General features: G+C 46.9%; 1 protein-coding gene across 1 annotated transcript; it reads right to left on the minus strand.

The window, feature by feature from the left end:
* Window positions 1-5008: 5008 nt before the first annotated feature.
* PRMT6 (protein arginine methyltransferase 6) lies at window positions 5009-10355 on the minus strand. The gene is made up of 2 exons (XM_056528035.1): window positions 10171-10355; window positions 5009-6393 (listed from the first exon to the last, which is right to left on the minus strand). The coding sequence occupies exon 2, from the start codon at window positions 6095-6097 to the stop codon at window positions 5075-5077; it is 1023 nt and encodes a 340-aa protein (XP_056384010.1). The 5' UTR covers window positions 6098-6393; window positions 10171-10355; the 3' UTR covers window positions 5009-5074.
* Between the last annotated feature and the right edge of the window lie 1039 nt (window positions 10356-11394).

Consider the following 11394-nt stretch of genomic DNA (forward strand, 5'->3'; position numbering starts at 1 on the left):
ATAGCAACCAATCAGATCGCTGCTTTCATTTTTGAAAAGGCCTCTGAAAAATGAAAGTAGTGATCTGATTGGTTGCTATGGGCAACTCAGCAACTTTTCCTCTGGACAGATTTTAATAAATCTCCCCCTATAACACTAGATCAAATACAGGATTGTATCAGAGTTTTTTACAGTCAGGGTGCGTCCATACTACAGAATGGCCCTTATTTACTAAGAGTGTTGTGTAGGTTTCTTTGTGGGTTTTAATTCCCTACAATTTATTTTTCCACAGTATTTACTAAGGTTTCCCTACATTTAGCTTTTTTTTACACATTCTCTACATTTTATGTGGAAACCTTAGTAAATATGTAGGGTTTTTGTGAAAAAGTCGGGAAAACGCCCCTTTTTAGAGACCACGCCCCCTTTCCCCCGTGGCCATGCCCCTTTTCTGGGGGTTTTCTTAACAAAATGGAGAGTTAGTCAGGGTTTTTTTCAATTCTGGAGCAAATTCTGGCGCAGACATAATTTCTGGTGCAATGCGACAGAATCTGGCGCACAACCCGACAAGTAAATGAGGGCCAATATCTGCCCGAAATGTGTCTGCCACCGATATCCATCAGCGCTGAGACCGTGCAGACCGGGCGCACAACCCGACATGTAAATGAGGGCCAATATCTGCCCGAAATGTGTCTGCCACCGATATCCAGCAGCGCTGAGACCGTGCAGACCGGTGGGGCCACTGCTGACAATGCAGTCCGCGCGGATGTCCTCTGAAAGTATTTACATGTTCATTCTTTTGAACGTCTATGAATTTCTAAAATGTCTTCAATGGGATTCTGCTGCCCTGTGTACCTGGCGGGAAATTTCTTTCGGCAGAAATACAAATTCTGGACTCGGCCTAAAGAATGAACACATTCATTCTTTTGTCTGAATACCGCGCTGACTGATCAAAAATAACGGCCATTAGTTTTGTAACTGCTCTCTCTCTCTCCATGGCAACATGTAGCACTGGCCCTCCCCACGGCCTCCTACAGGCTAACAGCTACCGTATTTTTCGGCGTATAAGACGCACTTTTTCTTCCCCAAAACTGGGGGGAAAAAAATCGGTGCGTCTTATACGGCGAATACACCCCTATCGCGGCGGTCCCTGCGGCCATCAACGGCCGGGACCCGCGGCTAATACAGGACATCACCGATCGCGGTGATGTCCTGTATTAACCCTTCAGACGCGGCGATCAAAGCTGACCGCCGCGTCTGAAGGGAAAGTGACACTAACCCGGCTGTTTAGTCGGGCTGTTCGGGACCACCACGATTTCACCGCGGCGGTCCAGAACAGCCCGACTGAATAGCCGGGTTAATGCTTACAGGACACCGGGAGGGACCTTACCTGCCTCCTCGGTGTCTTCTCCGTTCAGGGATCCCCTGTATGGCCAGCGCTCTCCTTCCTCGTCATCACGTACATGCGTCGGCGTGCGTAACGACGTGATGGCGTCGACGGAGAGCGAGGATACCCGGCCGGAAGCAGAAACGTTCTGGAGCGACGGGGGACACGGGGACAGCAATGGAGCGACATCCAGGGCAGCGGTGACGGGTCCTGAGCGGCGGGGACACGTGAGTATTACCTCCTATGCAGTGGTCTATCTGCGGACCTCCAGATGTTGCAAAACTACAACTCCCAGCATGTCCGGACAGCCAACGGTTGTCCGGGCATGCTGGGAGTTGTAGTTTTGCAACATCTGGAGGTCCGCAGGTTGAAGACCACTATTGGGTTCAAAATCTTTAATTTTTTAGATTTTGCACCTAAAAATAGGGTGCGTCTTATACGCCGGTGCGTCCTATAGGGCGAAAAATACGGTAATTCACAACCTACACATATGCTAGCAGCTGCCAAAACTCTAATACCTTTACTGTAGAGACAGTCATCCCCACCATCTACCAACCAATGGCTCGACAAAATCAGTCATTAGGTAACGGTAACCACACTCAAACCACATATTCCCCCCCCCCACACACACTTTCTTAATGCTTCCCTGGATTAGGCTGGGTTCACACTACGGTTTGTAAGGCTGGGTTCACACTACGTTTTTGCCATACTGTTTTCAATCCGTTTTTCTAAAGAAAACCGTATGGCAAAAAAAACGGATGGAACAGTATGGAAAAAAGTAAACCGTATGCGTTTTTAAACAGTATACTGTTTTTAAAAGTGCATACAGTTCAGTCAGTTTTTATTTTTAAAAAAAAACATAAGTTTTTGAAAATGTTGTCCATTTTTAATGGGAGGGGTCTTTGGTGGGGACTTTAGGATTCAAATGCGCATGTGCAAAGTAAAAACGTATACGTTTTTCCCGTAAAAAACCGTATACATGTGCGTTTCCCATTGACGTCCATGTTAAAAAAAAGCGTATGCGGTTGCAGTACGGTTTTTAAACCTGAGACAAAATCGTGGTCAACCACAGTTTTGACTCCGGTTTAAAAACCGTACTGCAACCGCATGTTTTTTTTTTTTTTAACATGGACGTCAATGGGAAACGCACATGTATACGGTTCCATACGGGAAAGATGTATACGTTTTTACTTTGCACATGCGCATTTGAATCCTAAAGTCCCCACCCAAGACCCCTCCCATTAAAAATGGACAAAATTTTCAAAAACGTATGTTTTTTTTTTAAAATAAAAACTGACGGAACTGTATGCACTTTTAAAAACAGTATACTGTTTAAAAACGCATACGGTTTACTTTTTCCCATACTGTTACATCCGTTTTTTGCCATACGGTTTTCTTTAGAAAAACGGATTGAAAACAGTATGGCCAAAACGTAGTGTGAACCCAGCCTCACTACGGTTCCCGTATACGATTGGGAGTAGGGGTGGGCGGGGCTTAATCGCGGCAGCCGTATTCGGGAACCGTATTTAATGCACGTCTATGAGCCGACCGGAGTGAACCGCAGCCTCCAGTCGGCTGCTTTTTCGGCTGTATGCGGTTTCCCCGACCGCAGGCAAAAACGTGGTCGACCGTGTTTTTGCCTACGGTCGGGAAACCGCATACGGCCGAAAAAGCAGCCGACTGGAGGCTGCAGTTCACTCCGGTCGGCTCATGGCTCATAGACATGCATTAAATACGGTTCCCGAATACGGCTGAGTGCGGGCGCCGCGATTAAGCCCCGCCCACCCCTCCTCCCAGCCGTATACGGGAACCGTAGTTACAAACCGTAGTGTGAACCCGGCCTTACTCACCCCATGGCCGGGCCGAGTCACTCTCTTGGGTGTTAACTGTTCTCACCATGTTAATTCCATTGGTTCAGCGGTTTCTATGGACGAGCCAGGACCCTCTTAACCACACCCACATATCGATGTACTAAGCACATGTAATTGTCCGGTCCTGAAATTGTCCACTGTTATTTCCTTCTTTATTTACTACAATACTTTATTCCGAAACTACTATAGATGGCCTATAACAACGATGATTATTTTGACCCACAGTTACCAACAATGACATTGCATGTATATACCTTGTACTGAAATCCATCACTACCATTGTACCGTAAATGGCCGATTTGTTCTGTTATTCTTTTTTGTGAAAAAAAATATAAGAGCCATTAGTGATAACGGGACATACCGTATTTTTCGTCGTATAAGACGCGCCCAATTTATAGGTGCAAAATCTAAAAAAATAAAGATTTTGAACCCAATAGTGGTCTTCAACCTGCGGACCTCCAGATGTTGCAAAACTACAACTCCCAGCATGCCCGGACAGCCGTTGGCTGTCCGGGCATGCTGGGAGTTGTAGTTTTGCAACATCTGGAGGTCCACAGATTGAAGATCACTGCATAGGAGGTAATACTCACGTGTCCCCGCCGCTCCGGACCCCTCACCGCTGCCCTGGATGTCGCACCATCGCTGTCGCCGTCGCTCCAGAACGTCTCTGCTGCCGGCCGGGTATCCTCGCTCTCCGTCGCCGCCATCACGTCGTTACGCACGCCGACGCACGTACGCGACGACGTGATGACGAGGAAGGAGAGCGCCGGCCATACAGGGGATCCCTGAACGGAGAAGACACAGAGGAGGCAGGTAAGGTCCCTCCCGGTGTCCTGGAAGCACTAACCCGGCTATTCAGTCGGGCTGTTCGGGACCGCCGCGGTGAAATCGCGGCGGTCCCGAATAGCCGGGTTAGTGTCCCTTTCCCTTCAGACGCGGCGGTCAGCTTTGATCGCCGCGTCTGAAGGGTTAATACAGGGCATCACCGCGATCGGTGATGTCCTGTATTAGCCGCGGGTCCCGGCCGTTGATGGCCGCAGGGACCGCCGCGATAGGGGTGTATTCGCCGTATAAGATGCATCGACTTCCCCCCCCGTTTTGGGGAAGAAAAAGTGCGTCTCATACGCCGAAAAATACGGTAACTGATTTTTCTGGACTTCATGACGGAGGTTTTTGCAGGAGCATAACGGTAGTGTGAAAGGGGCCTAACATGTATGTAGCCCTTCCCCTCCATTATAGCGGGAGCCTTGGGTTCTGGAGATCAGATGTGAACAGGGGAGTTGGGACAATCCCTTTAAAGGGGTACTCTGCCCTCAGACATCTTATCCCCTATCCAAAGCATAGGGAACAAGATGTCTGATCGCGGCGGTCCGGTCGTTGGGACCCCCCCGTTATCTACGTGCAGCACCCAGCATTCTAAACAAACAGTATGTTTAGAATGCTGGGTTTGGGAGGCCGGAGACGTGACATCACGCCATGGCCCCTCCCATAGCCATGAATGGAGGGGGCGTGGTGTGACATCACGTCTCCGGCCGTCCAAAACCAGAGTTCTAAACATACTGTTTAAAATGCACGGAGATCGCTGTGGCCCCCCCCCCCCCGCGATCAGACATCTTATCCCATATCCTTTGGATAGGGGATTAGATGTATGTGGGAGGAGTACCCCTTTAACTCAAGAAGCCAAAAAGGTGACAAAACTAAAATGAAATGACAGGCACACTTGGGCCATACATATAGAAAACGAAATACAAAATGTGACACTAACATAAGGAGATGCTATTGAATATGCTTTAATTAAGACAAAAAAATAAAGTCCTTCCCAATGTAAACATCTCCGGCCTTAACTCCCCATATGGAAAACCTTAGTCCTGCAGGTTCCTCCTCCAATGGAGTAGTTCAGGGTAACACTTAAATGTCGGGGGTTGTTTTCTGCAGGTGACATTGTGATGTCCCCCCGGACCTTCGTGTCCTGTTCTACCTGAACCTCCTCGTCCAGGTATAGGATGGTCTGTTTCCAATGGGTTTCCTCACCGTATGGCGACGTAGACAAGGTGATGCTGCTTTCTCCTGGAAACGTCACTGAAAACCAGATAGCAAATCCGTGCATTAAAGAGGAGCCGAAGCAGCAGAACTGGAAGGAACCTGCAATGTTCCCAATGTCCTCCAAGGTGGCACTGCCCAGATCTAGAGCGGCAAACTTTACGGGGTGCGAGAGCACATGCTCGAGGTATACTGAAGAGACGGCCAGGTCTTTACCCATGATGCATTTCCTGGCAAAAGACTGTACGCAGCTCATGTCCACTCCATACATGTCTTTCACTTCGCTCCAAAAGTCCAAGCGGCTCTCCACGGTGGCGTCATTCACGGGGGCAATGAACAGATGGGCGCAGGAGGGGAAAATGAGCCCGCCAGGCTTCAGCCATCGGTCCCGGGCGTACAGGACGGAGCTCAGCATGGACTCGTACATGAGGCCGTACCCCATCCATTCGCTCACGATGGCGTCCACCTGCCCGGGTATCTCCGCGTTCTCCACCGCACTGTTGATCACCTCCACTTGTCCTTCCAGCTTGTTGGCCTTCACCACCTCACATGCCAACTGTGACACCGCGCTGGCTTCTACCGCGTACACTTTACTAGCACCGGCCTGGGCGCAGAAGATACTGAGGATGCCAGTGCCGGCACCCACATCTAGTACGGTTTTGCCAAGTAAGGCGCTGTGATTGCGGGATATAGCCACCCTATAGGCGTGCGTGCGAACGGTGTCGGAGAGCATCTCCTCATGGACGGTGATGTCTGAGTAACACTGGAAATACTCGTTGTCTTGCTCCGTCTTGTCAAATCTTCTCTTTTTTGGGAATGCCATGCCTGCTGACTGCAGCTCGGTGTACGATCACAGTGCAGAGCGTGTTCTGGACACTTCCGGGTAGATCTCATTGGGTGCCAGCTGCTTCCTGCCCACCCCCTTCTGTTTGCTGTCACTTTGCTGTACTCCACATGTGCTCCTTGCAGCCGCTTCCTTTGTCATTCCATTCTCCTCCGCTCTGCTCTCGTGTTAACCCTTCCCGCCCTCCTCTTCTTCACGCTGAGAAGTTTCTCCCTGGGGCTGTATCTCCAGATCTACTGCGACTTCTCTTATTCTTTGTGTGCAGTCCTGTTTGCCTAAATTAAGAAAAAAGCATAAACATTGACTTAACGTACAATTATTATTGGACAGATACGGGCAAATTTTATTCCAACTAATATAGTAATATATATTTAGATTATTATCTTATTATTATTATATTATATTATTATTTATAAAATAAGCATAATAATAAAATAAATAATAATTTATATAATATTAATTATACCTAAAATAAATACCGTATATACTCGAGTATAAGCCGAGTTTTTCAGCACGATTTTTCGTGCTGAAAACGCCCCCTCGGCTTATACTCGAGTGAACTCTCCGCCTGTCAATCCCTTCATCAGTGGTCTTCAACCTGTGGACCTCCAGATGTTTCAAAACTACAACTCCCAGCATGCCCGGACAGCCGATGGCTGTCCGGGCATGCTGGGAGTTGTAGTTTTGCAACATCTGGAGGTCCACAGGTTGAAGACCACTGAGGGGATTGACAGGCGTTGATGATGAAAGGGGGGGGGGGGGGGAATGATGATGTATTTCCCACCCTAGGCTTATAGTCGAGTCAATAACTTTTCCTGGGATTTTGGGGTGAAAATAGGGGCCTCAGGCTTATATTCGGGTCGGCTTATACTCGAGTATATACGGTAATAATAATATGAATTTTTTATAGCGCCAACAGATTCCACAGCACTTAACTAGGGGATGTCATCGGTTTAAAGGATCACATCAGCGCAGTGAATAGAACAGTACAGGATATCACAAAGAGTTAAAACAAGCGTTCAGCCTTATCTACGAAATGAAAAGGGGTTGTCTAGAAATATAAAAACAGAGCTAATCTCTAGAGGAAAAATAAAAAATAAATAAAACAAAAAAACACCACTGTCCTCGGGTTGTTGTTGGTATTACAACTTGGCTTCATTCACTTTATTGGCACTGAGCTGCAATACAACACACAACCTGAGGACAGGAGTGGCGCTATGATTATTATTATTATATATTTTTTTTTTAAGAAATCAGATCTTTTTTTTTTCCCCAACTTCCTTTAAAGGGGTACTCCGCCCTTGGCATCTTATCCCCTATCCAAAGGATAGGGGATAAGATGTTAGATCGCCGCGGTCCCGCTGCTGGGGACCCCAAGGATCACAGCTGCGGCACCCCGCCATCATTACTGTACAGAGCGAGTTCGCTCTGTGCGTAATGACGGGCGATACAGGGGCCGGAGCAGCGTGACGTCATGGCTCCGCCCTTCATGACATCACGGCCCGTCCCCTTAATGCAAGTCTATGGCAGGGGGCGTGACGACCGCCACGCCCCCTCCCATAGACTTGTATTGACGGGGGCGGGCCGTGACATCACGAGGGGCGGAGCCGGGCGGACCCCGGCGATCTGACATCTTATCCCCTATCCTTTGGATGGGGGATAAGATGTCTAGGGGCGGAGTACCCCTTTAATACACGTGATGTGACATTTCATACATACGCTGGATACCAGCGGTCTCCAAACTATCGAGGTCAAGCTGTTGCAAAACTCCAACTCTCAGTACGCCCAGACAGCCAACATGCTGAGAGTTGTAGTCTTGAAGTAGCTAGGACCACAGTTTGGAGACCACGGGTGTTATACAAATCTTTCCCCTGGAGATATTGGTGCGACTGTGTAATGTGGCCCCTGCAGTGTCTTTTATGCTACTAAGGCATATTACCTCATGAGATTTTATATATATATATATATATATATATATATATATATATATATATATATATATGTATACACACACTCTATATGTATATATATCTCTATATATAATTTTTCAAAAGCAATGCAGCATTACTTCACCACTTTGCCTCCGGTGCCAGCGCCCCAAGTCGATCACAGTCCAGGTAATACAACAGCAATGGCGCAGCACTCTAAAATGCAAAAAATTGTGAATTTATTCTCTTGAAAAAGGCTCCATTGAGGAGCTGAAACTTTGCTATTTTTTATGATATGAGAGAATAAATTCACTATTTTTTGCATTTTGGAGTGCTGCGCCATTGCTGTATATATATTATATATATTATATATATATTCTAAATGTACACATAGAAGGTTTGAAAGTGACCAGTCTGGCATAAACAGTAATATTTCCAGAATTTGATAATGCGGAAAGTCCGATAATCCAGCTCTTTGACACGTCCTTGAGACATGTAGAACGTTTTTATCGGTCGATCACTAGAACAAGACGGGACAGAAGCGCACGGTTAGGCTGCATGCACACCACGTTTTCGCTATACAGTTCCCGGATATGGTTTCAAGTTGAAAACCGTACTGAACCGTATAGAAAACCGTATGCATTGACTTAACCAAACGCATCATCCAGTTTTGTCTGTTTTTTTTTACCCGTACCCAAAAACGTAGTCTACCACGTTTTTTGTTCCGGGTGAAAACCCGTATATGTTTTTTTTTTAACATGGGATTTTCTTAAAAAACAGATGCAACCGGACATCATTTTACAAACCATATATGGTTTTTAACTGTATAAGGGTTGAAATTTGAACACACGTTTTGATACAGTTTAGTCCCGTTTTGATGAATCCGTTTTTCATCAAAAACCTGATACAGGAACTGTATAGCAAAAACATTGTGTGCATGCGCCCTAAGGCTGGGTTCACACCACGTTTTGTTAAATACGGTTCCCGTATACAGCTGGGAGGAGGGGGGGGCGGGACTTAATCGCGGCGCCCGCACTCAGCCGTATTCGGGAACCGTATTTAATGTATGTCTATGAGCCGACCGGAGTGAACCGCAGCCTCCGGTCGGCTTAGTTTTCGGCCGTATGCGGTTTCCCGACCGCAGGCAAAAACGTGGTCGAGCGCGTTTTTGCCTGCGGTCGGGAAACCGCATACGGCCGAAAACGAAGCCAACCGGAGGCTGCGGTTCACTCCGGTCGGCTCATAGACATACATTAAATACGGTTCCCGAATACGGCTGAGTGCGGGCGCCGCGATTAAGTCCCGCCCCCCCCTCCTCCCAGCCGTATACGGGAACCGTATTTAACAAAACGTGGTGTGAACCCAGCCTAAAATAGCATGGTTGGAAAAATAAAACAGTCCAATATCTTCAACCAGTGTTTCCCAACCAGGGTGCCTCCAGCTGTTGCAAAACTCCAACTCCCAGCATGCCCGGACAGCCGAAGGCCACTTAAAATAGGGTATATGTCCAGAACTGAGTCACTAGGTGACTCCGTTCCGTCCAGTGAAATGAATGGCGCCCGCTACTCTCCGTAAAGACGACCACATTGGGGAATCATTACATATAATGTTGCAGTGCGACATTACTAGCAAAGTCGCTGCGTAGTCCTGGCCTCTAAGTCAGTGGTCTCCAAACTGTGGACCTCCAGGTATTTCCACTATCCAAATAAACCCATGGCAGAGGCCCACGACCATAAACATAATGGCGGTCTATGGGCAGGTGACAATGTGGCGGTCGGTTCTGACTAGAGATGAGCGAACTTACAGTAAATTCGATTCGTCACGAACTTCTCAGCTCGGCGGTTGCCGACTTTTCCTGCATAAATTAGTTCAGCTTTCCGGTGCTCCGGTGGGTTGGGAAAAGGTGGATACAGTCCTAAGAAAGAGTCTCCTAGGAATGTATCCACCTTTTCCAGCCCACAGGAGCACCTGAAAGCTGAACTAATTTATGCAGGAAAAGTCAGCAACCGCCGAGCCGAGAAGTTCGTGACGAATCGAATTTACTGTAAGTTCGCTCATCTCTAGTTCTGACCCAAAAAAACGAACTAAAAGATCAATCTTGTGAACAAAAACTGAGCTACTTACAAGAATCTGCAGCAGCTGTGTGTTATGTCCCTCAAGAGAGCTGCAACACCTACAAGACTACATTTCCCATAATGCCAAAGTCTCTGCCATCCCCATTGCACTAGTTCCTTCTGTAACTCCGCCCACCTAACTGTAACCCTTTTACTGCTGCTCTTAGCCGCAGCACTCTGTACAGCAGTGTTTCCCAACCAGGGTGCCTTCAGCTGTTGCAAAACTACAACTCCCAGCATGCCCGGACAGCCTTTGGCTGTCCGGGCATGCTGGGAGTTGTAGTTTTGCAACAGCTGGAGGCACCCTGGTTGGGAAACACTGCTGTACAGAGTAATGGCCCTTCCTACTCTCACAAGGAAATTTAAAACAAACCTCTGGTACGTGTCCCAAATATGCCGGGGGAGATTTATCAAAACCTGTGCAGAGGAAAAGTTGACCAGTTGCCCATAGCAACCAATCACATCGCTTCTTTCATTTTTGAAAAAGCCTCTGAAAAAGGAAATAAGCGATTTGATTGGTTGCTATGGGCAACTCAGCAACTTTTCCTGTACACAGGTTTTGATAAATCTCCCCCCAATTGATTCATTTTGGCGCAGAAACACTGCAGATTTTCTGCAGATTTCATGTTATGGATTTCAGTTATTTATTTATATTTTACTCTTACTTATATTAAATCTACAGCCGATTGACTACATGTGGACATGCCCTTAAAGGGGTACTCTGGTGTAAAAAAATGTTTTTTTTTTAAATCAACTGATCCCAGAAAGTTAAACAGATTTCTAAATTACTTCTATTAAAAAATCTTAATCCTTCCAGTACTTATTAGTTGCTGTATACCGTAGAGGAAATTCTTTTCTTTTGGGATTTCTTTTCTGTCACAACCACAGTGCTCTCTGCTGTGTCAACAGAGAGCAGCAAACATTTGCTGCTCTGGACAGTTCCTAAAATGGACAGAGGTGTCCTCTGTCCATTTTAGGAACTGTGCAGAGCAGCATATGTTTGCTATGGTTTCTACTCAGTTCCTGACATGGACAGAGGTGTCAGCAGGGAGCACTGTGGTCGTGACAGAAAAGAATTCCCAAAAGAAAAGAATTTCCTCTGTAGTATACAGCCGCTAATAAGTACTGGAAGGATTAAGATTTTTTAATCGAAGTAATTTACAAATCTGTTTAACTTTCTGGCACCAGTTGATTCAAAAAAAGAAAAGTTTTCCACCGGAGTACCCCTTTAAAG

The sequence above is a fragment of the Hyla sarda genome, chromosome 6 (assembly GCF_029499605.1).
Source record: "Hyla sarda isolate aHylSar1 chromosome 6, aHylSar1.hap1, whole genome shotgun sequence".
NCBI lineage: Eukaryota > Metazoa > Chordata > Amphibia > Anura > Hylidae > Hyla > Hyla sarda.

Bases quoted from the DNA above. Each gene is read 5' to 3' on its own strand.
- PRMT6 (XM_056528035.1), bottom strand. From the start codon at position 6,097: ATGGCATTCCCAAAAAAGAGAAGATTTGACAAGACGGAGCAAGACAAC.